This window comes from Phyllobates terribilis, unplaced genomic scaffold (assembly GCF_046119375.1).
Source record: "Phyllobates terribilis strain yellow unplaced genomic scaffold, ASM4611937v1 Scaffold_4__5_contigs__length_816908805, whole genome shotgun sequence".
Classification (NCBI taxonomy): Eukaryota; Metazoa; Chordata; class Amphibia; order Anura; family Dendrobatidae; genus Phyllobates; species Phyllobates terribilis.
Window position 1 is genome coordinate 522,166,739 of NW_027362764.1, and position 26,959 is coordinate 522,193,697.

The following is a 26,959-nucleotide window of genomic DNA, read 5'->3' on the forward strand; positions in this document are numbered from 1 at the left end:
CGACAGCTATTCCTAGTAATGGAACTCAAAAAATCTACAACAGAGACTCAAAACTATCACAACTCTGTATTTGGTCTTTTTATATGGGCCAAAGGGACCTTTTGAGCCCAACAAGGTCCCAGGGTTTGGATGGGACTTTAATTTATGCACCCACTATAGTTACGCCTCTAGCTATTTCGAGCAAGCACAGTGTAAACATAGCTTAGTCTGGCTAACTGTGCATATTCAAAGTGGAGAGGGGAATAAGTCACAGCCGGGCCCTTCATCAGCAGATTATCTCTTGCAAAGGACAAAGGATCATGCATACTCCCAACTTCACTTAAAGGGGTTCTTTAGGAATAGAAAAAAAAATAAGTAAAGGAAATGTCATTATAATTTTTTTTTAATTACATTCAATTAGGAAATCACAATAGTTTTGTCCAGGGAGGTAACTATTATAGAATTAAAATGGCTGCTGCCTTTTATAGTGACAAAGAATGTTAGGACAGATGGCTGTGAGCATGTGCAGTAGGACGCTCCGCCTCTCTCTTCATATGTTGGAAGATGTGCTCCACTAATACTATTGGAGATACCAGGAGTGCTGATGTGAGAAGAGGCCGCTCACACTTCTCTCCAACAAGTCGTTCTGGATACATGGTGTAAGTATGTCCAAGTCACAGCAGCGGAGCTTCTTACTGCACATGCTCACAGGCACCTGTCCAAGTCACAGCAGCGGAGCTTCTTACTGCACATGCTCACAGGCACCTGTCCAAGTCACAGCAGCGGAGCTTCTTACTGCACATGCTCACAGGCACCTGTCCAAGTCACAGCAGCGGAGCTTCTTACTGCACATGCTCACAGGCACCTGTCCAAGTCACAGCAGCGGAGCTTCTTACGGCACATGCTCACAGGCACCTGTCCAAGTCACAGCAGCGGAGCTTCTTACTGCACATGCTCACAGGCACCTGTCCAAGTCACAGCAGCGGAGCTTCTTACGGCACATGCTCACAGGCACCTGTCCAAGTCACAGCAGTGGAGCTTCTTACAGCACATGCTCACAGGCACCTGTCCAAGTCACAGCAGCGGAGCTTCTTACGGCACATGCTCACAGGCACCTGTCCAAGTCACAGCAGTGGAGCTTTTTACGGCACATGCTCACAGGCACCTGTCCAAGTCACAGCAGCGGAGCTTCTTACGGCACATGCTCACAGGCACCTGTCCAAGTCACAGCAGCGGAGCTTCTTACTGCACATGCTCACAGGCACCTGTCCAAGTCACAGCAGTGGAGCTTCTTACGGCACATGCTCACAGGCACCTGTCCAAGTCACAGCAGTGGAGCTTCTTACGGCACATGCTCACAGGCACCTGTCCAAGTCACAGCAGTGGAGCTTCTTACGGCACATGCTCACAGGCACCTGTCCTAACAGTCCAGGACACATTTCTGTCAGTGTAATAGGACAGTAGCCATTTAGTGATGACCTCCATAGACAAAACTATTTTGATTCGATTTACTTCTAATTAAATGTATCTAGGAATTGATTTATAATAACATCCTTTAGTTTCTTATTTTTTTCTATTTTTGGAGAACCCCTTTAAAGACATGTCAGAAGATGTGCTGATGGCTAGAACAGTGTCAAACATGGGTTATATGACAGGGAACAGAAGAAAAAGTGCATGGATGTCTTTTTCTTGTATGTTCAGCTCTAGAAGACTGTATATACCAGAGTCTGATATGATTGTTTAGTTGCACTACAGGTAAAAAAACTTTATAAGTACAGGGGGATTGGTCATAATTTACCTGCAGGGTTGACATAAAATAGACTGCACTAGGAGAATAACCTGGATTATGCCACAACATATGGACATATTGACATCACCTACCTAAAAAAGCTCCCAGAGAAACTCTACCAAGACCTAATAGAGATAAGGAGAGAGAAAGAAGTGAAGGCAAAGAGGTTACAGTGACATTATAAAGCGGATGGAGCACTGGGGTTAGCAATGTACGTGGCTGGCATGTATCCTCTCGCAGAAAACGTACCTGTTATTTTGTTTCAGTGTTATCCTTGCTTGCCTCAGTTACTATAATTTCAGTAGAATATAAACCAGCCTAATACTGTTACCATAGTACAATGGAAGTAACTCATCATACATGTTATCTACACGTCACTGATAAGGATCCACAAATGTGATGAAAGCCTGTGATTTCAAAATCAAAACGGCTATGGCCCTGTGCAAATGACGTACTTTGGTGAAAGCTATAATGTGTCAGTTTGGTCCATAGATAATAACTAATCACAGTAAGGCTATCATTTACAAGACTGCTCTAGATACAGGAACTTTAACATAGGTATGGGAACATGGGTATGGTAACTTATGTATGGGAACATAAGCACGGGAACATAGGTACGGTAACTTATGTATGGGAACATGGGTATGGGAACATAGGTACGGTAACTTATATATGGGAATATAGGCACGAAAACATAGGTATGGCAACTTATGTATGGGAACATAGGCATGGTAACTTATGTATGGGAACATAGGTAAAGTAACTTATGTATGGGAACATAGGTAGGGGATCATACGCACGGGAACATAAGTACGGTAACATAGGTATGGGAACAAAGATACAGTAATTTATGTATGGGAACATAGATACAGTAACTTATGTATGGGAACAAAGGTACGGAAACATAGGCACGGGAACAAAGGCACGGAAACAAAGGCACGGAAACAAAGGCACGGAAACAAAGGCACGGAAACAAAGGCACGGAAACAAAGGCACGGAAACAAAGGCACGGAAACAAAGGCACGGAAACAAAGGCACGGAAACAAAGGCACGGAAACAAAGGCACGGAAACAAAGGCACGGAAACAAAGGCACGGAAACAAAGGCACGGAAGCAAAGGCACGGAAGCAAAGGCACGGAAGCAAAGGCACGGAAGCAAAGGCACGGAAGCAAAGGCACGGAAGCAAAGGCACGGACGCAAAGGCACGGAAGCAAAGGCACGCAAACAAAGGCACGGAAGCAAAGGCACGCAAACAAAGGCACGGAAACAAAGGAACGGAAACAAAGGAACGGAAACAAAGGAACGGAAACAAAGGAACGGAAACATAGGCACGGAAACATAGGCACGGAAACATAGGCACGGAAACAAACACATCAGTTACATTCCACAGCACACAATAAACTTACCAAAATACTCATTAAGGAAAGCAAGTGAAGCCACGTAGCAGCCAAGGCTGAAAAATTCGGCTACAACCATTAGCCAGTGCCATGTCCTTATAGTTAATGCAACCATTAGCAATTCTGTCAAAATCAAGGCAGTGAACGAGATGGCAACCACGTGAACAAACTCAGACTCGAAGAGCAGGAGAGCTCCATACATTAATATGCCACCTAGAACAAAGATATGCAACAATTATACATGTTAAAAAAATAAACCCTTGCCATAAAAGATAGCACCCAATATGTCATTCTGAACCTTACATTGAAGGTACTGGAAACCATGACCTAAAGAGTAACTGTCGTTAAAATTTTTATTTCATAAATGAATAGTACTCATGAAATACACAACTTTGAAATATATCTTATCAGAGAAATTGGCTTCTGTCAGAATTCCTGTTGTCCTTCTACAGTTTGACCACTAGTGACTGCTATTGTTCACCTTAATAATTGTGCCACAATTCCACTCCTTACCACTGGAGGCTGCTGTTGTGTTCTGCAATTGCCCTTTACTAAGATGGCAGATTCTGAACCTCTGGGATCCATCTTGTTTCCTGTTTGGGCCTACTTAAAGCAGCATGGATCTCTTACTCATTTCTTGAGTATTGTGTCTAGCTGTTAGCCTAGCTCAGTCTCTAGCTCCTGAACATTCTTAACCAGACTGTTCTCACATATCTATGGATTGTTTCCTACATCTCTTTTTGCTAACTCCAAGACATTCTACTACAGCTTGCTGTTCCTGCTCCTTCGGCCACTGGATTCCAGCAGTACTACGCCAGTATCGTAATATTTTCACTGCCTGGACTGATATTTCAATCTTAATTCAGGGGTAAAATCCGTATTCAGTGAGGACAGACTTTTCCATTACTGAGATAGGAGTTGGCAGTTGGTGCTTATAAGATTCAGGGGAAGAGGAGAAGGAAGGAGTTGAGGGCAGACACAGACATTCTCTTGTTCCTGGAGAACAGGAGAAGTCCCAGAAGACTGGAGAAAAGCAAATGTCCCAATCTTCAAAAAGGGGAAGAAGGTGGACCCATGGAACTATAGGCCTGTGAGCCTTACTTCTATACCAGAAAAGATCTTTGAACAAATCATTAAACAACATGTATGCAAGTACCTTAATAAGAATGAAGTGATTAACCAGAGCCAGCATGGGTTTGTAACTAATAAGTAATGTCAGACTAACTTAATTTCCTTCTATGACAGAATCACTGACTGGGTGGATCACGGAAACGCAGTAGATATATTATATCTTGACTTCAGCGAAGCATTTGGCAAAGTATCTCATACCATTCTTATTGAAAAAATGACTGTGACGATACAACTTAAAATATTAATTAGCCAGACGATTAGATTTGTTAATCCAAGAGAAATACCTTATTGTGTTTTATTAGAGATTGCTGGCTGTGTTTTGTTAATGTTCTGCTTGCTCGTCAGTTTATGTACACTAATTTAACTATCTGATTAGTATCCCAAGAGCCTGTAACCATTGTTCAAAAATCATCTAGGCCCATTCTTTAACTGTTGAAAGAAGATCCAGCAAAGCCTTAACCACAGGCAGTCTCACATGTAGAGCCAGGTGATGTGGTCGACCTGAGAAAGATGCCTCCACTAATGCACACTTAGCTTTGGGGAGGGAGGGTGAGAGCAGTTCTGCCTTTTTGGGGGCTGAGCCCAGAGAAGCAAGAGGGACATGTGTTTTTGTAGCTGTCAGACTTGAGACAGAGAATCAGGAAGACTTTACAAGGAGAATGAGAGACATCTTTAAGGAAAGTAGATGGATTGCATGGCATCCAAAGAGACACAGATTAGGATTCTACATGATTCTATTCTAAGGGTACCGTTCCTGACTGGAAAGATATCGATCTGCTCCATTGACCATCAGAGAGACTATGGATATGTTGTTTGGGGTTGCCAGGAGAAACCCACCGGTTGCCTGGAACTCATGGAGACATTTGGAGAAGCCAGATTGTGACACCCCCCGGTCATCTGGCCCCATGGAAACTCTCGGAGAGGCCAGGGTGGGACCCTCGGGTCTCCTGGCCTTGTAACTCGATGGACTGCTAGCTTCCTAAGCTCGCTACTACCTCCTCTCTGTGGGGGCCCGCCAGAAGCGGAGAGCCACTGGTTGAGGTAGTCGGCCCTGGAAGTCTCTAAAGTCGCAGCTGTTCTATCCCAGGCGGGTGGAGCAGAAGGGTGAAGACTGATGCTGGGACTGTTCTATGTGTTTATTGTCCGCTTTGTGGTTCAATAAAATATTACCTCACTGTTTTATCCTCACCCTGTGTTATCTGAGTAGTGTTACGCCTACTTAATACCCCGGGTCTTTACAATGACCAACTATGTAATGGACAAGGCAACTGTTAGGTGGATTCCTAACTAGCTTAGTGATTGGACCCAAAGAGTGGTCATAAATGGTTGCACATCCAGTTAGAAGAATGTTTCAAGTGGGGTACCACAAGGCTCTGTCCTGGGTCCTGTGTTTTTCAGCATCTTTATCAATGATTTAGATGAAGGAATTGAGGGTAAACTGTTTAAATTTGCTGATGACACAAAGCTAGGAGGGATAACTAATACTAGAGAAGAAAGAGATCTAAACAAACTGGAACTGAGGGCAGAAACTAACAGAATGGTTTTTAACAGGGAGAAATGTAAAGTCCTACATCTGGGCAAGAAAAATGAAAAAAGCGTATACAAAATGGGAGGAGTAGGGCTAAGCAACAGCACATTTAAAAAAGACTTGGGTATACTAATAGATCACAGACTGAACATCAGTCAACAGTGTGATGCAGCAGCTAAAAAGGCAAACACAATTGTGGGTTGCATTAACAGAAGCATACAGTCTAGATCACAAGAAGTACTCCTCTTTGGTCAGACCTCACCTGGAATACTGTATCTAGTTTTGGGCACCAGATCTTAAAAAAGACACAAAAAAACTGGAGCAAGTTCAGAGAAGAGCAACCAAAATGGTTAGAGGACTTGGGAATGTTTAGCTTGCAAAAATATCTCAAGGGCTTTCACACTGAAGAGGGATCAGCTTTATTCTCATTTGCATAAAGAAAGACTAGAATGGGATGAAACTGAATGGGAGAAGATACAGGGTAGATATTAGAAAAAACTTTTTGACAGTGAGGGTGATTAACGAGTGGAAGAGGCATCCATGAGAGGTGGTGAGTTCTCCTTCAATGGAAGTCTTCAAACAGAGGCTTGACAGACATCTGTCTGAGATGGTTTAGTGAATCCTGCATTGAGCAGGGGGTTGGATCAGATGACCCTGGAGGTCCCCTCCAACTCTAACATTTTATGATTCTATGAAGGTCACCAACTGTCATCGCCAAACTCATTTGTGAATGTCTGTATTCACTAAAGACAAATTTTACCCATGGATTGAGAATTTTGACAATGATTGATCAGTGCAGGAGCAAAAAAACAGATTTCTCTATTAAGATATATTACAAAGTTTCTTATTTTCATGTATACTATTAATTTATGGGGAAAAAAACCCACATGGGTCTCTCTTTAAGGTTAAGTATTACTTACATAGGCTAAAACCTTTAACCATAGGTAAAGCCCAGATGACCCCATGTTCTAGGTGGCAAGTTCCCAAAAGAGAATTGCTCTATACAATGCAAGGATAATCTCTCTTAATTTAATAAACTGATCTATATAGGAGATGGGAGCTCCAAAATGTTTCCTAATGCCATGAAAATTATTCAGTTATGAAGTGACTAGCAATGGACTCCTCCCTGCCAGAAGGCCCAGCGGCAGGAAGTAATATGGCGCTGTAACTCCTCATTATTATTAATTTAAGAAACAAAAAATGTGCAATGAACTTTACTATCTCAAACTGTAATTAATACCTTCTTTAGGAGATGTCACTAAGTTTCAGTTCATTCTCTATGTCATAGTGTTGTAATGGCTAAGTTTTAATACAAAAATAAAGTCAAATAAAGTAGTGGGAAGTCTGGCAGTGAATTATTGTGATGCCACAGGCGGGTATGCTTACGTTTTTTTGTAAACAAGTAAGGAACATGTACAGTTTGCCAACACAATCCTTTTCTCCTGCCCTGTGCTCCTAATATCTAGACCGGCAGAACTGCATGCAACGTGAGAACAAAATGTTAATATTTTTAGGGATTAAGCTGTAATTAAAAAAGCACTAATTTCAGGTGACATGCATCAATACAAATACTGATCACCCATCATGCATTGCAGGCTGGCAAGGGGTATTGCCGGACTATCGATTTACCTGATAAAAAGAAAGCAATATACGACTGTTGATAACATTTTAAGCTGGCGGAAGCAAACCTGGAGGAAAAACACTCATGACAGACAAAAATCCCTTCGCTAGCTAAATGAACCCTTTTTACCTTGGTATATGCTGATTAAAACCCAGATGAGGAAGGTTTTAAAAGACAAAGATCTTCCCTGCGAAGAAAGAACGGTAATGTTAAATAAGCGGTATTAACTAAATACAAGTAAATGGTTGATTCGGAAGTTCGTCTTAGATTTCATCATCGACAATTATAAATTATGACGTAAAATATTTGATTTGATGATATGTGCTGGCTATAAAATAAATACAAGAAAGGATGTGGATAAAACAGCTTCAAGCTACTTTGAAACGTAGAGAAAATTAAGCTTAGAAAGCAAAAATATTTAAATGGACTTTCAGTAACAAACCCCTGCGCAAGTAGTGTAAAATATTGTCGTTTTGCTGAAATTTGTCTTTTATCGATATAGAAATTTGGTGTGCAAGTGCATTGGTGAGTGTATGGGTGCACTTCTTACAGTTTATGACTCCTTTCTGCCTCTCCCCGGACCAGCGCCGCTCCCCACTTCTTGAATGACAGTAGAAAGCAAAAGTGATGTTAATTATGAAGCTGGGGAAGGGACAGGCCTGGGAAAGCAAAACCGTGCCATAGACTGCAAGTGCGCTGATGTGCCCACCAGTGCACTTGTGACCCTAATTTGCATATTGATAAAAGCTGAATTTCAGCACAATAACATAGTGAATAGTGCCAGAAAAGGCCTCTTTCATAATGTTTTACACAGATCTATCCAGCATTACCTCTGCTTGTGCAGATAGGTTCTCTCTTAAAGTTGACTTTATACCAATACTTTATCTGCAAATTTTTTAGCTTTGATTTAATTTTGTATCCATGTTGTTAAATTTCATGTAAAAAGAAGTAGTTCATGTGTACTAATAACGCTCTTTCAAGCACACTTGTAAAAGAAACAGGCATTATGGCTGCTATAGATATGGGAAAGAATGGGAGGGACATGGTCCTTTGTAGAATCCGGCTCTCCAAAAAAGTGCTGCCACCTTAGAAGAGAAGGAAAGCACATACCAATCAGGATGCCCTTCTTCCCTATAAGAAACAGAGGCAAGTGGAAGCATGGAGGAGTCAAGCTGGGAGTTGGCACCAGCCTCATTATTTTTTTTTTTCATCATTGGCTCTAACCATCCACCCACTTCTAGATAAAGCTATATTCACATTTATATTGTGGTATTCTGACAGATCCTGAACTGAGTTTAGGAAGCAGATGTGAATACAGCTAATGCTAATCTGGATTTTCTTCATTCAATTTCTAGGAAAGGATTTTTCTCTGTTGAGTTGTAAAAAATAAAAAAAGACCTCATCCAAACACTTAGCACAAATTTATAAGCTATGTTTACTATGTGTTGTGAATTTCATATGTAACAGAATTTGCAACGCTCTGCTGGATCCGTCATTTGTCAAACCCATCTGTTACATTGACGAAAAAATGTTTTTCATCTCAAATATTAAGGAGTATGCGAGGGAGCACATAAACATGATAACAGCTATGCTCTCCAAATTTTAAAGGCCTGCTCTTATTTCTTATATTTATACATACATACATTTATAATTATTTTTTATTAGTTTGCTCAACTTTTTTTTTATTGACCATGAACACTACTCAATTTCTAATTTCCTGAACGTGTCGTTGAAACCAATTTATAATCTATTCGATATCATAATGATATCATAAGGATGAAAGTTTGCAGTTCATATTAAAGGAGATATCAAGGACTTTGTGAAAAACAAAAAATGTGCCTAAATACTAACAGTCAAGTAGTGGCTACCTACCCTGCCTGTTGTGCCCCGGGGCCGTTCATCGCCGGCAGAGAGTGGTCAAAGACGGCTCTTGCGGGGAATTCAGCTACCTCTGCTGACGTCAACTCAGCAGAGTGGCTGCTTCTTTTCCGCTCTACTCTGTCGACAGGGTGTGGCTTCCAACATCAGTTGGCTCCACTAGTTAGGCAGCGGTCTGTGCGATGAACGGCGGCGGGCACAACAGGCAGGTAGGTAGCAACTACTGCCTGTTAGTGCTTAGGCACATTTTTTTTTTCACAAAGTCCTGGATATCCCCTTTAAAGTAGCCTCCAATTAACATATTTTTTCACTAAATCTGTGTATATAGCGTATGTGCTAATAATTGATGTCTTGTCTGTGATCCAGCGCCATTCTGTTCCTCTTCTCAGTGACGTCACCACTCTTGAGACTCTCCAGTTCACTCTATGCTCTATGCGTGAGCTGAAAGTCTCTTTAAGGCCACGTTCACACGTTCAGTATTTGGTCAGTATTTTACATCAGTATTTGTAATCCAAAACCAGGAGTGGAGCAATCAGAGGAAAAGTATAATAGAAACACGTCACCACTTCTGTATTTATCACTCACTTCTGATTTTGGCTTACAAATACTGATGTAAAATACTGACCAAATACTGAATGTGTGAACATGGTCTTATGGTTTAAATCTATGGAGTCTAGTTCTGCCGCTCCTTAGACTTATATTGTAAAAGCCTCTTCTGGGTCACACTCAGAAGAGGAGCAGAACAGCGCTGGATACGGGAGAAGGTGGCGGTAGGAGAGTATATTAATACACTAACCCTACACTACATGCATATTATACACTCATTTAGTGAAAAAAAAAGTTCATGTGAGTGCTTGTTTAATGTTCCATTCTTCCATTATCAGTGTGATGAGAAGGTAGGGTGCAGAGTAAGGTTGAGAGAGTATGTTCTGTCCGAGTATGCTCGGGCCGAGCTCCGAGTATTTATAGCTGCTCGGTGATAACGTTGAATCGCTCCCGTGTGCATGATTTGCAACTGTTTGACAGTTTTATTACATGTGAGTTATGTGTAAGAAATAGACATTCCTAACATGTAATAAAACTGTCCAACAGTTGCAAATCATGCACAAGGGAGCGATTCAACCATATCACCGAGCAGCTATAAATACTCGGAGCTCGGCCCGAGCATACTCGGACAGAACATACTCGCTCAACACTAGTGCAGAGGAAACAAATTTTAGAAAACCTCAAACCGCTTACCTTTGTGAGGTCTTTATATAGCTCTGGGTACAGCAGTGCTGTTTCAGGCTTCACATCTTGATCCAGTACTAATGAGAAAACTGGAAACATTGTATAGATGGTTGCATACCTTGGAAAAAAAAAAAAAAAAACTAAAAAAAATAAATGGAGCCAAACTCTTATAAATTGAATATACACGGCTATACGACTAAAATAGTAGGAATGGCCATGGTCACAAGAACAGTAAAATATAGAGCATGCCAGACAATCTAAGGCTTGGAAACAGAACACATGTCATGGTGTATCCACGCGACAGAGGAACCCTGCTGGGGAGGCAGCAAGGAGAACTGAGGGGGTAAGTTGCAATTTATGAATTACTGCATTTCTCCAACATTCCTGATGAGATACAATTACTACACAAACATGTACGGCAAATGATTATTTCACGACTCTTCCATCAGTCGTTCACATGCCTGTTACTTGGCTGCTTCATCATTACTGTCAATGAGAAAACCACCATGTACCTGGGTTGGATACGCAGCTGAATAGAACCCCTCCAGTGTCAATTACTTTCATTTGCCCGAAAATATCTGTTGTTTTTTTCAAGGACATTATTTTTTGCTCCCTCACCATGTTAACCATTAGTGCATGAATAATATGGGAAAAACTAATTATAACATTTTCCTTTAGACATAATTAAATGGCAACCAACTGATCTTGGCCCTGATGTAATCAAACAAAAATAGTTTTGTTACCAAGTTGTCACCAACTAAATACTAGTTTTAACTTACCCTACCATTAGGAATCCCTGGTACAAAGGAACAGATGCGAAATAGAAGACTGAGGAAAACACAGCCTTAAAAGGAAACGAGAAATGAAAAATGAGTAAATTTACCATTTTCTACTTCAAGCCACGGACTGGCAGCGAACCAATATTTTACAAGATGGTCAATATTTAAAATGAGATGAAATTGAATAAGATAGATGAGATCGTATACAAGCTATATGCATACTAGCAAAGGACCACCAAATTGAGACATTCATTGGAGAGATTTAGCAATTTGCTGACTAATGTACATGCACGCACAACCATGTGAGCCAAAAGATGAGCCAATGTCTTTAGTAAACTTGGAAATGTTATGACTTCTCTGAGCCATATCCCTTTTGATACTTATCAAACTTACTCAAGTAGAAGCAAATCTGGGGCATGCCATGTAAGCTAAAATTATAGAAGACTTAAAAGGGATGTCCAGGACTTATACATTGATGAGTTAGAATAAATCATCAATATCAGATCAGGTCGGGGGGGTTCTGACACTCCGCACTCCCATCAATCAGCTGTTTCAGCTCCTGCTGTGGCCAGATGTGCACAGCGTACAGAGCCGGAGCAGCACAGCTCCATGGACGCACCGCAAATCAGCTACTATTGAAGTGAATGGGAGCAAACAGTTGATTGGCGAGCATGTCAGGTATCAATCTGCCGTTAATGCCATATCCGAAAGATAAGTCATCAATATATAAGTCCTGAATTACCCCCTTAAAAAGAGGTTGTGCAATCTCTTCCTGCCTGATTGGGCACTGGGTTTCCTCGGCAACTATCAGGAGCCCAGCTAATACTGTGCAAGTATACAATCAGTGCAGTGGCGTCACTTCACACGGATGTCAGATCCACCCTGAGAGAGCAACACTAATTTAGAAATATATCAGCATGTAGCTTATGATATATAATGGCAAGAAATAAGCAATCTCCAGAAACCACCATTATAAATGTTAACGGGAGTCGTCCTCTACTGGATGAGGTGTTTTCAAAGTCCCGACTAATATAAAAATAAAGTATACTTACATCCCAGACTGGCACCGCTCCCCTGCTCAAAGCGCTGTGTTCCCCGGTGATCTCGTGACATTCTTGACTGGCAACGCTTCACTCCTAGCGGCTGAGTGACACAGTGCTAGGAGTGAAGCGGTGCCAGTCAAGAAGGTAATTATGCTTTTTTTTTTATTTCACTAGCTAGATTAGGGATGTTAAAAAAGTAATGGTAATCCAGTAGTGGACAACCCCTTTAAGACTTTCAACTTACTAGATCTGACAAGTCTAATCAATTTCCACTTTTGGACAACTCCTTTTATATAACTGCATGTTTAAAGGGAACCTGTCACATCCTAGTTGTTATGTACACTGCCCCCATAGCGTTGTTAGTGATGCAATGTGCATCACTAACAAGCTGTTTTCATGAAAATTGGTGGTATTATAATGCTTTTCTAACGTTTTATATACTTTGTCCTACCTGCTCGTATTCAGTCATAAGGGAGTGATTCTCAGATCAGTCATGGGCGGGCGTCGCGTTCAGTCAGTGCTGGCACCACCTATGACATTTGAATACTGCTCCTGGAAAGCGGTATGTTGGTGGGGCGCATGTCCATTTGCAAACGTCAGGCCGATACAATGATCGCGCACGCGCCGGGAGACACAGGCGACAGCGCGTGCGCATTGAAGCTGGTAATCACATAGCCTCAGTGCGCACCTGCCGGACCAGCGCCAGCACTGACTAAATGCGGCGCCCGCCCATGACTGAATCTGAGAATCACTCCCCTATGACTGAATACGAGAAGGTAGGACAAAGTATATAAAAAGTTAGAAAAGCATTATAATACCACCAATTTTAATGAAAACAGCTTGTTAGTGATGCACATTGCATCACTAACAACGCTATGAGGGCAGTGTACATAGCAACTAGGACATGACAGGTTCCCTTTAAAGATGCAGCAGTGTTCAGTATGACAATAAAATGATGGTGTAGTATCAGTCATTTTCCATAGGACGTTAGGTAAACCTGAATAATTATGGTGCACTACCTAAAGTACGGGCGCCTTGTAAGAAATAGAAACATTAGTATCTGAAAATTCACCATAATAATGTCCATAACAGTAATGAAATAATATAAAATAGCTCTCATAGCTATGGTCTATAGTTTTATTATGGATTACAGACGGCCATAAATCAGTTTGCAGCCTATTGATGGGGGGGGTCATAACCTTCCCAGTAGCTTCCCACCATCGATGCAGCAGGTGCTACCCAGCTAGTGAGGGTACAATAGGAAAACACTGTAACCAAAGTACCTCCTGGATAATACAATATATCTTCAGATAAATAAGTGCAAGTCACCTGCATAGTGGAAATAATAAGGCCTCTGTGGATGACAAATTGCCCCAACGCTGCTGATCTTTTATAGCTGTTTCGACCATGCACCATTAGTAATCTGCCAATGTGTTTAAACTGGGTTATAGAAAAGTCAGCTGCAAGAGAAGCTTGTTTCCCCTCCTAGAAGAAAAATATAAAAACAAAGTGTTAGAAATGGTAATACATGTATTAAGACCTATAAGTCCATTACCTAAAGGTTGCTTCTGCAATTCTTACATCCTATGCTCAGCCACTGGCAATTATTACTGGCTGAAAATGAATCCACCCATGACAGATGGGGGTCTGTGTTAGCAAATGTATTGGTTTATAATTATCTGTATGCACCTTGGGGCCAAGAAATATTATGTAAGGTAGCAGCAATATCTATATCGTACTAGGGTAGCTACAAAAATAATGATTTATCTGAAAAAATATTTATTATGGGTTTTGGAGGAGAAAAAAAAAAGGAGTCTCCATTCCAGACAGGAAAGTCCAGGGCTTAGGCTACCTAATGCGCCCCGTTAGGCAATAGTTGTGGGAACTTCTAAAAAAAAGGTGTATTATTCTCATATCTTGGATCGGAGGCCAAAAAAGGCTCAGAACTTGTGTTGGTACAAAGAAGCCAAAAGTGTTTTGTCAGCGGCCCGACAGCCCAGTATATATTTTTTATATGAACATAATGAAAACTGGTTGCCATCAGTGGTGAACTTAATCTTCTACTTGGAATCTGTCACACTTATGTTCTAATACTTCTTTATGAGAGAATTACAATACATTGGTTACATTCCAGCTTTATTATTTCTCCTAGTTAGCATCTCATAAGGAAAACACTACCCTTAATCATTTAACTACTTAAATCTTACCTTTCCCTCTATGCCAATGCCACAGTCCGCTGCTTGGATCATGCTTACATCATTACCTCCATCTCCTGAATAAACAAATATATAGTTATATCAGATACTAAGCTGAAAAGCCCCCATGACACCTTGTGGAAAACTCCAAAAGTGTACAAGGCATTGGGCAAAAGGAGGAGTGTAGCTTGCCAATATGGTCATGCCAGGATCAGCATGGCTGACGTAGTTACAGGCTTGTAAACTTTTCCATATAAATACAATATGAATGATTTTTTTAGGTAAAAAGGAATAGATTTTATTTTTTTTTGGATTGATCCTTCATAATTGATCCTTGTAATAACAGCGTGAAGCAGGAAAGACCAAATAAAAATTCTTACAGCTTCTCTTAAGTCACTTTCCACAAAAAAGATGAGCAATGTACTGCAGCCTGTACTCTGTGAATGAAGTGCTACCAGCATTGCTATTCAGGACACTGGCACATCCCCAGTGACACTGGGGTTGGACAATAATGTGCCATAAACTAATCTGTGCCCCTCTTACATTACAGAAGTGGCGTATTTCAATTATTCACTAGTGATCGGATTCACTCCTGCTGAATACACTAATAACAGTCCTTGAGAATTTTTTTATTATACACTATTCCAAGAGAATCATAAATAAGAGGAAATAATATTTAAAGTTAAACAAAAATCATTTTTATTTTCTCTTCTATATGCTCCTAGCTCTCTAAAATTAAGATTCTCTCCTATCCAGAACAGGTTTATGAAAACTAAATTTTCTGCTAGTAAATTGGAACTTGAAATGAATAACTGAAGAAACATGTACACACTAAGGAAAAAAAAAATTATTTTTTCCTTTTCATTTGTATCAATATTTGTAAATGTCAGAGTAGGGTTAAATGAGCTGTATATCGAGAAGCAAAGCCTAGGCTATTAATCACAGTCACTTGTATACAGAAGACGCAGCAATAAATGATAAACGGGCTTCTCTTACCTATGGCACAGGTGCGTCTTCCCGTATGTTGTTGCAGAAGCTTCACAATCTGCGCTTTTTGGGTTGGTGAACACCGGCAGCACACAACGGCCGGACACTGACAGGCAAGCTCAACAAATTCATGCTCATAATATTTTAAGCACACCTAAAGGAAGCAGGGATGCAACAAAAATTAATTTAGTCTCTTAAATTATCTAATATAGCGTGCTTTATTAGTTCTGTCTAATGCACACCCATACATGGGACCACTATTCTCATGATCAATGGGCGTCCCAGCATTGATCATAGATTTATCAAGTATACTATGGAAAGATGGTAAATGTGTTATGCCTTTGCAGAGGGACCCAGCAAGACTGGCACCAAACCAGCAAAGGCGCAGCCACAGACGCACTTGGCACAAGCAGCCCAGCTAGGTGAGCCCTTGAGGGCCGGGAATACTCTTCACCCAGCTCCCAGTAAATGGAAGAAGGACTTTGGCAGAGCCCTTCCCCGGCCCACTGTTGCCGGGCAGATGGCGTCTGATGACGTGGCTGGTGCCTAGTCAAGCACCAGGTGAGTACCTCTGCAAAAACCCCAGGATGTGTAACCAGAACAGAAAATGAGAAAACCCCTGAAAAGATAGCACCACTCACCACCAAGCACACAGGAACTGCAATAAACAGCAAAGCACTGAGCAGGGAGCAGGATTAAATAGCCCGCCTAATGATCAGGTGTTGAATACCTCCCAATCTTCCCCAGACAGCCACTCCCTGCTAGTTTGCACAGCAGAATGAACATAATTCCACCACTGCTTGGTGATAGACAAAGCAGCATCCTGTTTTGCCTGGCAACCGGGGAAATGAGTGAGAGACCCGGCGTCCCGCATCCTCACACATCCTACAACAGCAGAACGAGATGCTCCATAAGATTGGGATAGTCTTCATGCATGCGTAGTAGCTCCGCCTCCAGGGTCAGGACAATGGCGGCGCCTGCGACCGGAGTAGTGTAGCATCGGACCTGATCCATTCCCAGGTGGGAGCACAGAACCACGATTCCTAACAAAATGTCTTTCATTGACCAATCCCTTTAAGCCAAGGTTTCATACAGACTTTGAAAGTCATCTGCTGTCCATATATATGAGTAAAATGTAGCTCTAGCTTTGAGGAGACTTTAATATGACTGATGGCAAATCATCAGGTTAGAAATGTTGCAAAAAAGGTAACGCTGTTTCATGACAAAACTCTTAGTTTTATTTCAGTGGTCCATGGATATTTGTATTTACTCTTTCCCAATTTCTGCTGGATTGGGCATATTCAAGTTCAATATGCCTGATCCCTTGTTTTCCTGAGCTTGCTTAGTTGTCCAATAAGCTCTTTTATTGGTATGGCTAGCGCTACACTGTTGAATATGAACTGAGTATATTTTGGATTGATTCACAGATCAAACAATGATAATTGTTCTGGTACTTGGTTGAAACTTTATCTATAAGGCTATGTGCCCACAATGCAGAAATGCTCAGGATTTTTTCCTGAGCGTTTCTGCATCTCCCTGGCAGAAAAAACGCATGCGGATTGTACATGCGTTTTTCCTGCCAGGGACAAGCGGATGTGAAGCGTTCTTCACATGCATTTCCGCGGGTTGACAAGCGCTTTCCAAGCGATTTTAGCATCACTTGGAAAGTGCTTGACAACTTGGTCACACTATATAAATCCATGCAAATGGCATGGATTTATATAGTGTGACCGAAAGAATGTTAAAAAATAAATCTATACTTCCCTTCCGATGGCCCCCGGAGTCTAGCTTTGCTCCGTCCTGGCTTGCCGGCAGCTCGCTGTACACTACACTGAAGGACCTGCCGTCACCTGACTAAATGACATCAGCGCAGGTCCTTCAGTCCACCGCGCGCTGCCGGCAAGTGAAGACAAGCGCACCTGGGGCCATCAGAAGGTAAATATAATATTTATTTTTTATTTTATTCTTTTTTCCACAGGTTCTATGGTACCTGGGTCCGGAGGAGAGTCTCCTGTCCTCCACACCCGGGTACCATCCGCACATAGAAACGCATATTATCCGTGTGTGCAAATGTGCTGACACGGATAATATGCGTTTCAATGCAAGTCAATGGCGGCAATTACGCTGCGTGTCTGCAAAATTAATGGACATGCTGGGTATTTTTCCGCAATGATAATCCGCAGCGGAAATTTCCACAGCATGTGCACAGCACATGCGGATTATCATTGGGGAACATGGCAGGCCTTCTACCATGCGTTTTTTAAGCGTTTCTGCAGCATTTTTGCCGCTGCAGAAACGCTTAAAAAACGCATTGAGGGCACACAGCCAAAAAGAAGTCTATTCACCTGCAGGTTTCAGAGAATGAGGTTAAGAAATGGCTATGCTCTTCAGAACCTATGACAATGTTGCTTAGCATAGGTTTGTGTTATTTGCACTTTTAGATGTTTATATTTTACATCTAGAGAAGTATTAGAATTATAACAAAATGATCAAACCTTACCTCAAGAGAATCTCCAGCAATCACTAAGGCACAATCGTGTTTCCTTCTGAAAGCATTTAGCTCTAAGTGAGCCTCACTCCGACTACTTACCTGCAAAAAATAACCAAACAAAACATGATGCCAGATTAAATCGACAACAATAATAAAGTTAAAGAAAACTCATACACCCAGGCGCTCCTGCTTTAAGCTAACTTGACTGTATTAACAGCACACACATGGACAAAATTGTTGGTTCCCTTCTGTTCAAGTAAGAAAAACACACACTGGTCACTGAAGTAACTTGAAACTGACAAAGGTAATTTTCAATTTAAATTTACTGAAGATCAACTAATGGAATCAGATATTGTTTTCAAATTGTAGTTCAACAGAAAAAACAAACAAAAACAAACTAAGTAGAAAAAAAGCAATGTCTAACAGAAAGGTACCAACAATTTTGATGTCTGTACATACCTAGACAGACAATTATCTGTTAATTTAAATAATATACAGTGTATCAAAAAGGTTTTCCAAACCCTTATTATGTTCAAATGTCTGAACATAGCACAGTTCTTGCGTCACCAGGTTTCCTCTCCAACTCTTGAAAACAGAACAATAACATTTTTCAGCGTCTTTTACCCAGGGTGGCCAAATACTAGTAGCAGCTATATAATGTCATCCAAAGTGACGCCACCACTGTATTTATATCACTCCATACGTGTCATAAGTGTCAGGTTAGTGTGGGTTTGGGATTCTGAGTGCTTTTTATTCACTATTGAGGCGGTAGCTCATGTGCAGCCACTCTCCAATAAAATTAGAGGTTGCCTTGAGAAAACAAGTTATCACTAGTGATGAGCGAGCACTAAAATGCTCGGGTACTCGTTACTCGGGTCGAGTAGATCGTAATGATCAGGTGTTCGACCCGAGTAACGAGCCCAATGTAAGTCAATGGGAAACCCGAGCATTTTTCCAGCGCCAACCCCCCCCCACCCGGAGATCTGGAGGCGGCCTAAAAATTGGTGTAATAGATAGAAACAGAGCGGAAATGACAGGGGAACAGCATGGGGAAGACCCCTGGAAGCATCTCTGACTCCCAGGTCACTGCTGTGAACAATGTTATCAGAGTATTACGCCACTTTTATGGACTCACAATAACACATACAAAAACGAAGCTAAAATGGATTTTCCTGGAAAAAATGTCAAGAAACATTCTTTCCAGGGTAATGACTTTTATATAAGGCAAAATAAATAACCAAAAATGCTCCTCCACACCTTGGGCTAGGTTCACATATAGCGTTTTTGATGCGTTATTGCACTTTTGCATTGCTTTTGACGGTGAAAAATACATTCACCAGTAAATGTAATTTTAACATTTTACTACCTTATCTGGCCATGTTGTATGTGAGACATGATCAGACACATCCTGTTTAATTTATGAAGGAGGGACTCTGAAAGTCACAAAGCCTATTTTTACAGGGCCATCAGGCAGCCCTCACTATTGTTAAAGGGCCAGCAGTCGGCCCTCACTATTGTTAGAGGGCCATCAGCGGGCAATGCTTTGCATAGCCGTGTATTGCTACTGCAACATAACGTATCCATCTGAGGTGGTCAAATTTTCTTTTTCGTATATATTTTGTAAAGTTTGAAATTTGGATGTTCAGCAGGCGGCCCTCACAATTTATGGATGTCCAGCAGGCGGCCCTCACAATTTATAGAGTGCTAGCAGACATCTTGGGGACAGATGAAACCAAGGTAGAGCTTTTTGGTAACGCACATCATTCAACTGTTTACTGTAAATGGAACGTGGCTTACAAATAAAATAACACAGTACTTATTAATTAGTACTTATTAATAACACAGATAAATTTCTGTCAACCTTGATTAATTTCTGAGTACAGACCACCATAAAAATTAGGAATCGGTCAATGCAATGAGTGCACAGAAAGGATCAATCAAGTTATGCACTGTGGATGATAAGCATGCGACACGAATGACTCCTTTCCAGCTGATGGTACCATCTAGCACCTGTCCCTATTCTAAAAGCAGCTAACAGCATTATGAATAGGGAATAGAATTAATTTTTTTCAGCACAGAGTATAATACAATAATCCCTGACTATATGCCTGTAAGACGCTATCCCAACTGCTATAGGTCACCCATACACAAATCTCAGATAAGAGAGGTAATATAGTACAATAAAAATTAGAATTTAACCGGCTCCGAAGAGATAAGGTACCGAGATTCTCAGACCCCTTGTGAGACTATATGCTGGTGCGGTTGGACCTGGGTTCCTCCTAATGCAGGACTATGCCAGACCTCATGTGGCTGGAGTGTGTCAGCAATTCCTGCAAGATGAAGGCATTGAAGCTATGGACTGGCCCGCCCGTTCCCCAGACCTGAATCCGATTGAGCACATCTGGGACACTCGCTCCATCCACCAACGTCACGTTTGACCACAAACTGTCCAGGAGTTGGCGGATGCTTTAGTACAAGTCTGGGAGGAGATCCCACAGGAGATCATCCGCAACCTCATCAGGAGAATGCCCAGGCGTTGTAGGGAGGTCATACAGGCACGTGGAGGCCACATACAATAGCTGTGTGCTGTTTTTGACTTACAGTGAAGGTTTTATCACCTGGTGATTATCATTGTCCAGACTACATGGCATGTGCTTGCTAGGCCGACTTCACCCCCTCCTGTGATAAGCAGCTCACTGTCAATAGACAAAGTACCTAGAGAGCTTGGTGTGGGTGGGTTTAGCTTTCTCAGCTCTGCTTCATGATGCATCAAAGAACTCTGACTGTGACAAAACAGCTGCACCCAGAAAACTAAGTGATACATTGTGGGATTCAGGGTCTCTTTACCTATATCATCCTTTGGATATGTGATAACCTTGTTTTCACTGGACAACCTCTTTAATTGTTATTTTCATTATTTGAAATACAATATAGCACAATTGGTTGTTACCCTCTGAAATGCAGCATAGCTGGGGTCACGGGGTTGATTACCCCGTGTGCACAAAATTTCACTCCCTGCCTCTTCTTCTAGTGGAGCAGTAAGACAGTGTGCGCCCACCTGGTGAACTAGACGACAGGGATTGTTTCAACATCTAGGTCGGTGACACACGTTCCTCACAGAGAGTAGCAATCAAGATGAGTTTATAATCAGCTTCTGTGCTCTGCATAAGCAATGACAGAGATATGATGAAATGAGCTTTGTAATCTTAGCTGCTGCCAGAGCGCAGCAGCCAATGATAATTTTGCTGTTTAGGCAGCGACTGAGACTACAAAGGCTGCTGTGCTCTCCTACAGTTCCAAGTTTCTGCTTTCACTTGTAATTCTATGAGAGGGGTAACAGATACCTTAAGTGGGAGCTGTACCAAATTTTAAAAAGTGTTTCTTGTGAAAAAAAAAAAAAATAACAAAACGCACTAATATTATAATAGACTTTCGGATTTAACATATTTTTTCTAACATTATCTAGGGTTAGGGCTAGGGTCAGAACTAGGGCTCATAGGGTTGTGTGTCACCCCAGGCCTGGATGCCACAAATATTAAAGGCTGTGTCTGAGAGCAGGAGGGAGGTTCCCTGGTTAGGGACCATTAGCATGCAGCACCTCCTGTCCCAGGCCAGTAGGGGGAGCTGGCTGCCCCTATAAAAGCTGGAACTGGGGCAGGGTTAGAGAGACCAGAACCCACTTCTGAAGTAACCAGAAGGGTTCTCAGAGAAAAGGGACAGGTCAGCAGCAGCTGAGGAGTCCGTGAGGCAGAGGAGAGACTGCGAGCCAGGGACAGAGGCGACGAGAGCCGGTCCTGTCTGAGAGAATCACAGAACTGGACATTGGGGTCCGAGGCTGTCAGGGTTATAAGCCCAGCAGCAGAGAACCAACCCGCGAGGGATTTCAGGTCCCTTGGCCTAAGAAGCCTGGAGGCTCCGCCACACATAGGGACCAGTACAGCGAGGAGAAAGCAAAAGGTACCCAAGGCACGAGTCGCAAGCCATACAGGCGAGAAGTACACGGCCAGCTCAGGGACGTGGGCTATTACACCACGAAGAGGGGGATGGTCAGAAAGAGCATAGAGAGAACGGTAGGCCTACACACTCACCCTGACCAGTGGGGTTCCCCGAATGCTCTCAGACACCCAGGCCCATTCCTAACCGGTACTACTGTTGGGTCATTAATAATATCTACAATAAAGACCCTGAACTGTTTGAAGCGGACTCTGAACTCTTACTATTGCGGCCTGCACTATCACCCCCAACATCCACCTACACTACCCTGGGGCTACACTCCTCCCGTGGGGAGTTATCCTATCTCTGTGCTGCACACCAACACCAGCCCCAGTGGCCAGCCCTGCAGCGGCGGTTATCCCTGACCGCAATCCACAGGTGGCGTAGTCGGACATTTAAAACACTGATAAATAGACTGCCACAATTTGGTCTGACCACCCTGAGCCACGGGATCGGGTTGCCACTACTACCTCCAGCATCGTACAGAAGCCCGGGTCCGGCTACCCCACGGCCCAGGGGGCGAGTCAGCTTTGGCATAGTCGGCAGGATTGTGACCAACCCGCCACAAACGGGTATTGCGTGCCTGAAAAAGACTTTATACTTACCTGAGTGAAGTTTCCCGCCATTCGGGGCCATTTCCCGCCATCGGGCGCCATCTTCGGGACGAGGCGCGGGAAGAAGAGGGGCGTGGACGTCAAAAAACGCGCGAGACCTGAAGCCCCGCCCTACGCTGAGACGCTGCGCAAGGTCCTGGAAGGAGATCCAGCGGACGTCGACGTCATCACCGAGCGACGCAAGGTCCTCACCCAGAGCATCGCGAGCGGAGCCGCGGCCTACAGAAGAGGATCGCCGGAAGGTAGGCCACGGTTAACTAGGGCGGAGGAAGATGTCGGACGCGGAGGGACCCTCTACCACCAGCGTAGCCGCTGCAGTTGTGATGCCGTTTTCCATGCCGTATATCCCTGGAGCGGCCTGGCAGCCACAGTATGCCGGCGAGTCGCATACCTTGGGCGACTTTAAAGAAAGGCTGTATAGCCTGTTCAAAGTTTATCCCCTGACAGAAGAACAGAAAGTAAGCATACTAATAGGGCAGTTAACTGGTGCGGCCCAGCGGGAGGTAAAGTCTTGGACAGCTGAGGAGAAAAGGACTGTAAGGGGGGTTCTGACCCATCTACTGGACACCTTTGATACCCATACCTCAGCAGAAATCAAAATGCGGTTCTATGGATGTAAGCAGCGAGCTCAAGATAGCATCAGAGATTATGCCCTAAATTTACAGGAAGCCTTGGGGGCAATTAAGCAAGCTGACCCTGGAAGCGTGCAGGATACAGATAAACTATTGACTGACCAGTTTATAGAATGTCTGCTGTTCAGCGCCCACAGAACTCAGCTGCGCCTCATGGCCCTACAGAACCCCGATTTGACTTTTGCACAGTTCAAAGATAGGGCCATCCGGGTGCTCAGAGAACCTCCATCGGGTGGCGCTGTAGCTTCCCGGCGCCCTGCCATTACTTACCACCAGGGGACGGCGCCCTACCCCGCAGACCTTGTGGGGGCTGATGCGCAGGCCCTAAACCCATCCCCGCCTGCAAACCTGCACCATCAGGTCCAAGAACTAACAAAGAGTGTTGCTGCATTGACCAGGACCGTACAGTCGTTACAGATGGACCGGTCAGGACCAATCAAGCTGGCTTCCAGTCCGGAGGAGGTCCCGTGGTGTCGACAGAGGAGGATCCCGTCATTCAGAGGGAGGCCCACCGACCGTTACACTGAGGATGGACAGCCGATTTGCCGCCGTTGCAGCCAGCCGGGACACGTAGCCAGGTACTGTACTTTAAATGGGTCCAACCTGGGGCAGAGGGCCAACCCCCAGGCATAAGGTCATCAGGCCCGTCTAATTGGCGTAATAAGTACGTGGGGGGACGCCCAGTTTTACCCGTAGTGCTGGACGGTATCCCCATGAGTGCACTGCTGGGGTTCAGAGAGATGACCATTAAGATTGGTAAAGTTGAACAGCCGGCACAGGGAGTGATCATTGTGGACATTGACCGTCGAGAAAGTCGCCCTAAAATAACCTTGGGTACTAACGTGATTGAAAATTGTCTTTCAGAAGTAATTGTAATTTTGCAGCAGGTGACGATGAATGCAAGCTCCAGCCAACAGAGGGTCCTCCAGAAAGAGATAAGAGCCCTGATGAGACGGCAACAGGTAGAACTGTCTGGTGGTGAGATCGGTAGCGTGAGGATGAGCGACCCGTTCCCCATTGCCATGCTCCCAAAAGTGAAATGATGATCTGGTGTCGGACTGCAATCGGGTTAAGAGGGAGAGACTACCAAGCCATGGTAGAACCCGTGTACTCAGACAGCAGGCCCACCATTTTGACAGCCCGGGGGGTGGTTGATGTCCGCCATGGAAGGGTGCTCGTCCGGATCTTAAACATTGGGGAAAGGGAAGTACACTTGCCCCGGTACGCTACACTAGCCAAATTGTATACTGTTGAACACAATGCTGTAAGGGCCGTGGAACCCTTGCCTCCATCTCCCCAGGCGGAGGGTAATGGCTCCCAGAAACCCAAGGAGGACTGGTGCCAGAAACTCCACGTGGGTGCTGACTCCACTCCCTTGCACCAAAAACAAGGAGTCTACCGGGTGGTTCAGGAGTACGAGAGAATCTTTAGTAAGCACCCGCTAGACTTCGACAGAGTGAAAGGGGTAGAACACCACATCCCCACGGGGAGCCACCCACCAACAAAAGAGAGATACAGACCTGTACCCCCCACACACTATCAGAACGCAAAGGGCATGCTGAGAGAAATGAAAGAAGCCGGGGTCATTAGAGACAGCTGTAGCCCCTGGGCAGCCCCCTTGGTTCTGGTAAAAAAGAAAGATGGTACTATGAGAATGTGCGTGGACTATAGACAAGTCAATCGTATCACCCATAAAGACGCACACCCGTTGCCTAGAATAGAGGAGTCTTTGGCCGCTCTAAAATCAGCTAATTTCTTCTCTACTTTGGACCTTACTAGCGAGTACTGGCAGGTTCCTGTGGCAGAGGCTGACAAGGAGAAGACCGCCTTCACCACCCCGATGGGATTAAGTGAATTCAACTGTATGCCCTTCGGGCTCTGCAACGCACCAGGGACCTTCCAGAGGCTGATGGAATGCTGCCTTGGGCACCGAAACTTTGAGACGGTCCTACTTTACTTAGACGACGTGATCGTATATTCGAAGACGTACGAGGACCATCTAAAACACCTGGCAGAGGTGTTTCGAAGCCCTGGCAGGCTATGGCCTGAAAGTGAAGCCCTCAAAGTGTCACCTGTTGAAACCGAAGGTACAGTACCTAGGACACGTGGTGAGTGCAGAGGGAGTAGCCCCCGACCCCGACAAGGTTACTGTAATCAAGAGCTGGCCAAGCCCCTCTAACATCAAAGAAGTGAGGCAATTCCTCGGGTTGGTAGGCTACTACCGAAGGTTCATCCCCGGGTTCACAAAGATGGCAGCTCCAATGCAGGACCTCCTGATAGGTCAGTTTAAATCCAGAAGTCACAAGCCACCCTTCAAGTGGGACAAGCCGGAAGAGGAGTCCTTCCGCCAGCTGAAGATGGCCCTCACGGGGGATGAGATCCTGGCCTACCCCGATTATGGCCAATCTTTTATCCTCCACACAGACGCCAGTAATGTGGGGCTGGGAGCCGTACTGTCACAGAACCAACAGGGCAGAGAAAGGGTGATTGCATAAGCCAGCCGGAAGCTGAGGCCCACTGAAAGAAACCCGGAGAATTACAGCTCCTTTAAGCTAGAATTCTTGGCAGTGGTGTGGGCCGTCACGGAACGGTTTAAACATTACCTGGCCTCCGCAAAGTTCACTGTGTACACGGACAACAACCCGTTGACACACCTAGACAATGCAAGACTTGGTGCCCTGTAACAGCGGTGGATGGCCCAGCTATCAAATTATGACTTCACAATCAAATACCGGGCAGGCAGAACTAACGCCAACGCAGACGCCCTATCAAGAATGCCCCACCTACCCGAAGGAGAAGACGACTTGGAAGAGCTGGAGGAAGTAGAGCTCCCTGCGTTCCATCGGTATGGGGCCACTCAGTATTCTCACCGGGTAAGAGACAGAGACCTAACCACCGTCATGTTCAACCCCTTATCCCATCACGGCTGGGCTGAAAAGCAGGATAGTGACCCTGCAGTTCGCTTGGTGAAGGAAATGCTGACTCAGGCAGATGCCTATCCTGGTCCGCATGTCCCTGAGGAAGCTAATCAGCTGTGGAAGGAGAAGAGCAGACTATTCCTCTACGAAGGTAAACTGTGCAGAAGGCTTGTCAACCACCGGACACACGAGTTGACCTGGCAGGTAGTGGTCCCAAGACGAGATGCAGCAATGGTCCTGGAGGCCTACCATGACAGAGCGGGACACTTCGGGTGGAAGAAACTGGAGTTCCTACTGAGAGAGCGGTTCTTCTGGGTCGGTATGAGAGGGGCCATAGAGAAGTGGTGCAGGGACTGCAGCCCATGTAACCTCAGAAGGAAGGACTGTACCAGCCAGAAGACACCCTTGAGGCCCATCGTCACCACGCAGCCTCTTGAGCTGGTAGCTCTGGACCACGTGAAATTGGCTCCAAGCCGGTCGGGCTACGTCTATGCCCTGACAATACTGGACCACTATTCCCGGTTCCTGGTGGTGGTCCCCGTTAAAGACCTGACAGCCCAAACAGCGGCCAGAACCTTCCAACAACACTTCTGCCATCCACACGGGTATCCGGAACAGGTCTTGACAGATCAAGGTCCAGCGTTTGAGGCTGAAGTCTTCCAGGAGTTCCGCAACCTCTACGGCTGTAAGAAGATTCGGACAACGCCTTACCACCCACAAACCAACGGGCTGTGTGAGAAAATGAATAATATCG

The 26,959-nt window shown here is 44.1% G+C and overlaps 1 protein-coding gene across 3 annotated transcripts in view; it reads right to left on the minus strand.

Annotated features, from left to right (window-relative positions):
- ATP9B (ATPase phospholipid transporting 9B (putative)) overlaps nt 1–26,959 on the minus strand; it is a 383,456-nt gene that overhangs the window by 7,492 nt on the left and 349,005 nt on the right. For 2 of the 3 annotated variants that reach the window (XM_073678911.1, XM_073678909.1), the window contains 9 exons: nt 18,058–18,147; nt 15,567–15,711; nt 14,583–14,647; nt 13,705–13,860; nt 11,333–11,397; nt 10,563–10,671; nt 7,575–7,632; nt 3,175–3,378; nt 1,861–1,893 (listed from right to left, as the gene is read on the minus strand). In XM_073678911.1, coding sequence (XP_073535012.1) covers nt 1,861–1,893; nt 3,175–3,378; nt 7,575–7,632; nt 10,563–10,671; nt 11,333–11,397; nt 13,705–13,860; nt 14,583–14,647; nt 15,567–15,711; nt 18,058–18,147 — 925 coding nt within the window. The remainder of the gene's footprint in view (nt 1–1,860; nt 1,894–3,174; nt 3,379–7,574; nt 7,633–10,562; nt 10,672–11,332; nt 11,398–13,704; nt 13,861–14,582; nt 14,648–15,566; nt 15,712–18,057; nt 18,148–26,959) is intronic. The other variant, XM_073678910.1, reaches the window with a different exon arrangement.